The 6420-nt window shown below is 34.8% G+C and overlaps 1 protein-coding gene across 1 annotated transcript; it reads right to left on the reverse strand.

Moving 5' to 3' along the window:
• Positions 1-904: 904 nt before the first annotated feature.
• Positions 905-1271, reverse strand: LOC100461261 (microtubule-associated proteins 1A/1B light chain 3B-like). Its single transcript, XM_054528548.1, has one exon. It carries the CDS (start codon positions 1268-1270, stop codon positions 905-907), a length of 366 nt encoding a protein of 121 aa, XP_054384523.1. The 5' UTR covers position 1271.
• Positions 1272-6420: the final 5149 nt, after the last annotated feature.

The following is a 6420-nucleotide window of genomic DNA, read 5'->3' on the forward strand; positions in this document are numbered from 1 at the left end:
AACTGATAAGGGGTTCCTACACGTGAAGCATCCTATCATATTACATTTCTGTAAAGTTTACATTACTGTCATATTAATCCTTTACGATAATAATAGTCTCACTTTCTTTTTAATAGATAAAAAATTAGGGCAATACAGAGGTTCCTAGGGACACGTAGCTTGAAACTGGCAAAGGCTGTAATCACTTAATAAGAAGCTATATTGCATTGCTAATAAAATCATTTATTAGTCAGAAATTCTAAGTTATGTAGTAATAATAACTTCCGAATCTCAGCAACATATAAAAGTTTATTTTCATGTGTGCAGTGCACAGCAGGTCCAGGAGATTCTCTAGGAAGTTTTCCCTCTGTAATGCTCAGTGTCTCACCTCCACATCAGCATGTGCTTCCCTAATCACCAAGGCAGGGGAAGAGAGTACATCTCATTTTCTCCCTTCCTTCCTTCCTTCCTTCCTTCCTTCCTTCCTTCCTTTCTTTCTTTCTTTCTTTCTTTCTTTCTTTCTTTCTTTCTTTCTTTCTTTCTTTCTTTCTTTCTTTCTTTCTTTCTTTCTTTCTTTCTTTCTTTCTTTCTTTCTTTTTCCTTTCTCTTTTTCTTTCTTTCTTTCCTTCCTTCCTTCCTTTTCTTTCTTTTTACGCAAAGTTTCATTTTTAACTTTTAAATTTGAAAACAGCTAGCCTACATTAAATAATATAGTTTCCAAAGCTGAACGTGCTCACTTAGAGCTTAGTTTTTCTGCTTGAAGTACAAACACAATTTCCTAACACTCCTAGGTGGGAACACTACTTTGATGATCTGTGATTAGATGAACTGATCAATCTCAGTTGGTAACATCCCTTTTTCTTCCTTGGTAAGCGTTGAAAAAATTATAGAATAGCTGCATTTTTCTAGTTTTACACTGACAGTTTCATCTCAAATGTCTCCTGGGAGAGACATAGACCATATACAGGAATCCATCTTCATACTTCCCACTCTCATACGCCTCTGAGATTGGTGTGGAGACGCTCACCTTGCTGTGTCCATTTACCAACAGGAAGAAGGTTTGAGTAGCATTGAGATGTAAGCGCTTTGTAATTATCTTGATGTGCTCACTCATGTTGACGTGGTCAGGTAAAAGGAACCTCGTTTTATTCAGGACAGGAAGCTGCTTCTCACCCTTATATCGTTCTATTATCACCGGGATTTTGGTTGGATGCTGCGATAGAATAAGTCGGACATCTTCTACTCTTCGTTGGAAGGTGCGGCGCTGCTTGAAGGTCTTCTCCGACGGCATGGTGCGGGGATCTGGCCCGCTCTGGCAGCGACCCGAGGGTGCTGGCGGCTCCCGGGGCGGGGGCGGCGGCGGTGGCGGTGGCGGCGACAGATCCGACTCTCCATCTCATTTTCTTCAAACGCTGTGGAGACATCATATGGAACAAGGAAATATAAACCCACTGATAATGATGATGGTAATAATGACAATAACTAACCTTTTATATAGCATATCTGTGTACAAGTCCCTGTTTTTTGGGCTTTGCACATACAGTCATGCCCGGTTTGATGACAGGGGTACTTTGTAAGAAATTCGTCAGTAGGCAATTCTGTCTTTGGCAAACATCATAGAGTATTTACACAAACCTACATGGCATAGACTACTGCACACCTAGGCTATTGGGTATAGCCCATTGCTCCTTGGCTACAAACCTATACAGCATGTTACTGTACTGAATATTGTAGACAATTGTAACACACTGGTAAGTAGTTACGTGTTTAAACATATCTAAATATAGAAAAGGTGTAGTGAAAATAGAGCATAAGAGATAAAAATTGGCACACCTATATAGGGCAATTATCATGAATGGAACTTGTAGGACAGAAAGTTGCTCTTGGTGAGTCAGTGAGTGAGTGGTGAGCGAATATGAAGGCCTAGAACATTGCTGTACACTACTGTAGACCTTATAAACACTGAACACTTAGGCTACATTAAATTTGTTTAAAATTTTTTTCTTTAATAATAAATTAACCTTAGCTCACTTTATAACAGTTTTCTGTAGAAATTTTTTATTTCTTTTTAATTTGTTTTTTTTTTGTAACAACACTTAGCTTAAAACCTAAACATGGCTTATAGAAATAAACAAATGTTTTATTTCCTTATATCCTTATTCTATAAGCTTTTTTTCAATATTGAAGTTTTATTTTTTATTTTAAAACATTTCTGTAAAATCTAACACACATACACATTCAACTGCCTGAGTTTACACAGGGTCAGGATCATCAGTATCACTGTTTTCCACCTCCACATCTTGTCCCATTTGAAGGTCTTCAGGATCGGTAACACACATGGAGCTGTCATATCCTATGATAACACTGCTTTCTTCTGGAATACCTCCTGAAGGACTTGTCTGAGGCTATTTTATAGTTAACATTTTTTTATAAGTAAAAGGAGTATACTCTAAAATAATGTTAGATGTATAGTATAGTAAATACATAAACCAGTAACATAGTCATTTATTGTCATTATCAAGCATTGAGTACTGTACACAATTGTGTGTGCTGTACTTTTATATACAACTGATAGTGTAGTAGGTTTACACCCCATCACCACAAACACGTGAGTAATGCATTGCCCTATGAGATTAAGACAGCTACAACATCACTAAGTGATAGAAAATTTCTAGCTCCATTATAATAGTATGGGATCACTATAGTGTATTCATTCTGTCATTGACCAAAAATATCATTATCCAGTGCATGACTGTATTTGGCACAACACTATGAATACTAACCTTGTTTTACAGTTGAGGAAACTAGATGATGTTTTTCTGTATATTGAGAAAGTCAAACCCAAAAGTGACCACAAAGGAATCTTTTTCTCGTTTCAGATTTTAAACATAGGAAGTATGTGTGTATGTGTTTGTATGCGAAATAAATTTTTAAAAATACCCACACAGAATATTCAAGTTCCACTTTGTACTTCTTTGAGAAGTTGGTCAAAATGGGGCAATTTGGAAGAAGCTATCCAATCAGACTTTATTTGTGTAGGAAATCACAACTAGTAAGCTGGAGGAACATAAGGTTTTGAGTCAGCAACATTTGGTTTCACTCTTGATTGACTATATTTTTAGTTCTACTTACATTTACACTTTACTCTTTATCTTTACATATGCTACTAACAATTTATATAAAATTTATGTAAAAATTAGCTAGGCTAAAACATTACTAGCACATATTTCTAGTTAGTATTTTTCCAGCATGGACAGCTTAATGTCCTTGAGAACATACCTGGGAAGATGACGTAGGATTTCACACGGAGATGAGCTCTCTACAGGGAGAAGAGATTAAATACATTCTATTAGCCTCATAGTTACCCATGGTGACTGAGCTGGATGACAATGTTAATGCATTCTTTTTCTTTTCACTTTTTCTGGTTAGATTCAGGATATCTGGTATAGTATTTCTGTCCAGAATCAAAGGTCTTCATGGCTTCCCAGTGAAGCCTCAGACAACAAATTGGAGGTGAGAAAAAAGACAAGGTTGTCACTTCTTAGAGAAATCATTAGCTATGAGACAAATAAAATAGGGGACAACGAATGGAAAATGTTTTCAGAATCAGGGCAACCTTGTGGTATAATGTTCCTGACCTTGAGAAATAAAAATAAAAAATATAAATGGAGTAAGAAAAAAATTATTAAGGAGGCACCAGCATGATCTAGAACTGACTCATACCTTAAGCAGGGAAAATGCTCACAGAAAGGCAGGTGAGGGGGAACAACGGAGATTTCAAGAAAGGTGATAGTGTTGAATAATTTAAATCACTTATTAATTGTTTCCACAGTACTGATTTTTCTGCTCCTGTAAAGCTGCACTGAGCTATATTATGATAAATTTCAAACCAGAGAAACTGCTTTACAATAAATATGACACAAAATAGGTAGAATTTTTGTAGATTTTGATCAGAGGAATAAAAATTTTTTTTTGTAAGATAATTCTGTAAATTTTGCACAGGTTTGATTAGAGAGGAGAAAGAAAATTTGAGGTTTTAAAAATAGCCAAAAGGATGTAGCAATATCTGGGTCTAAGATAGCCATAACATACGCTTAAACAGTGATGATGACATTGATAGAGATGAAGAAAAATGCAAGATGAAACTGAGAGGAGAGGCCCGGCGCGATGACTCACGCCTATAATCCCAGCACTTTAGGAGGCTGGCAGATCACTTGAGGCCAGGAGTTTGAGACCAGCCTGGCCAACATGGTGAGACCTGTGTCTCTACTAAAAATACAAAAATTAGCCGGGCGTGGTGGTGTGTGCCTGTAATCCCAGTTACCCAGGAGGCTGAGGCAGGAGAATCGCTGGAACCTGGGAGGCAGAGTCTGCAGTGAGCCAAGATTGAGCCACTCACAGCCTCCAACTCCAGCCTGGGTGACACAGCAAAATTGTCAAAGAAAGAAAGAAAGAAAGAAAGAAAGAAAGAAGGAAAGAAAGAAAGAAGGAAAGAAAGAAAGAAAGAAGGAAGGAAGGAAGGAAGGAGGAAGGAAGGAAGGAAGGAGAGAGAAAGAAACGGGGAGGAGAAACTACAGAATTGTAAATAAAAATTCATTTCTCCACTAAAAATCCTAAAGATAAGCAATCTGTTATTCTTACTACAATATTGATATCTATTTTAGTAAAAATCACAATAAAGGGGGGAAAATATCATCACTTTCAAAAGTAAAATCTACCATGAGAGTAAGCAAACAGAAAAATAAGTTCCTGATGTTTAAGTTGTAGTAGCCTGTTTGCTATAGTGAAAACAAATAAACAAATCAAGTGGTAACAAATTAACAAGAACAAATATGAAGTTTTTCAGACATCATTGTGATGTATTAATGGCTGTTATATAGCAAATGTAAAGAAAAATTACAGGAAGGAAGAAATAAAAGAAGAAAGCTTTAAAAATTATCTTGGTTTCATATTTTTAGTATGTTTTCAGGTGACTACTCTTTGCAATGCTCATAATTAATCTGAAACTGATTTTGCTTAGTGTTGCTCACAGAGATAGAAAGGCCTAAATACACTAGAAATTCACTTTAATTTTCATGAAATCAAATATTTCTGTTTTGTGTTAGCAGAGATGCAGAGATTAATTTAAAAGTTAGTTGAGGTAGTTTTTAGGTTATATTTTAGAGTTTTTTTTATTGGAATAATAGAATAAAGCAGTATTTTTACAAAGGTACCACTAGGAACTCAGTTGGATGTCTTTTCTCTTTAACACATACAAACTATAGCAAACAATTGTGTATTTTTTGGCTTATAACAATTTCAAGAGGATTTTAAGTCAATTAAAATGAAATCGGCAACTCGTTTGATACTATTTTTTACACAAATACGTTTAGCAATAAAAAAGAAGTGAAGTGCAGAAAATGCAATTTGGAAAACAAAGCTGTTTCTAAGTGCAACATTTGTCAAATATCTTTAGGACTGAGCAGTTCTAAGAATGATTCATTGTGCATGAATGATTGAGAAAACACAAATTCAAATAAATGATTGGTTCTAGCAATGATTGAGTAGGTGGATACAAATTTTATCATTTAGTTTGGCATTGCTAAGTGAGGAAGGGTTGATTTATATGAATTAGCATTAATTACAAAGCATTTAATTTGGTCCTAGTAAATTGTAAATCTTAGAAAATGAAATCAATAATTCTCTAATAAATTTTAATATTTTTATGAAAGTCAAAACATAAGTTTCTGTAGAAATCTCATGCAAATATTTGCAGACCTAAGTTTTCAATTATATCTTTAAATAAGTAATAAATACCACAGAATTACAGAATTGAAATAGTGAACTTAAACTAAAGCCAGAACTCAAGCATATTAAGACATAAACCAAAAGGTTGAGAATGAGGGAGTTTGGTTCTTGACGAGAGTAGCCAGTAACTGGTTTGTCTATATATGGTGTTACAGATGTGTAATGCTTCCTCTATAGCCTTTACACAGAAGAATTGAACAGAAAGATGTCAATCTTATCAGATCTGTGTAGGAGAAAATATCTCCATAAATGTGATTGAAAAAGCCAAGTCTACTTTATCATTGAATAGCAATGTTCTACCAGGATTTCCCCCTGGGAAGCAATTTGAGAAACAAGATTTTACCTGCAGATTATCCAAATATAACAATATTATATTCAACAGATGCTCTTCAAGAAGCAGGTCACTGACTTCATAATGTGTTGTTATAATCAGGAATGAATGAAAAATATCCACATTATTATGATTTATATTTGTTTCTTAGAATACACCTCAGAATGTAAATTCAATTTATTCTCTATCATTCTGGTGTTTGAATTGAGTAGTTTATGTAATTGACACATTCTGAATCACAATGTTGAGTGATTATGAATTAACCATTAAATATCTAATGATGCTTATGATACAAAATAGAACAATATAAACACATATCTAGG

The sequence above is a fragment of the Pongo abelii genome, chromosome 10 (assembly GCF_028885655.2).
Source record: "Pongo abelii isolate AG06213 chromosome 10, NHGRI_mPonAbe1-v2.0_pri, whole genome shotgun sequence".
Lineage (NCBI taxonomy): Eukaryota > Metazoa > Chordata > Mammalia > Primates > Hominidae > Pongo > Pongo abelii.

Bases quoted from the DNA above. Each gene is read 5' to 3' on its own strand.
- LOC100461261 (XM_054528548.1), bottom strand. From the start codon at position 1,270: ATGCCGTCGGAGAAGACCTTCAAGCAGCGCCGCACCTTCCAACGAAGA.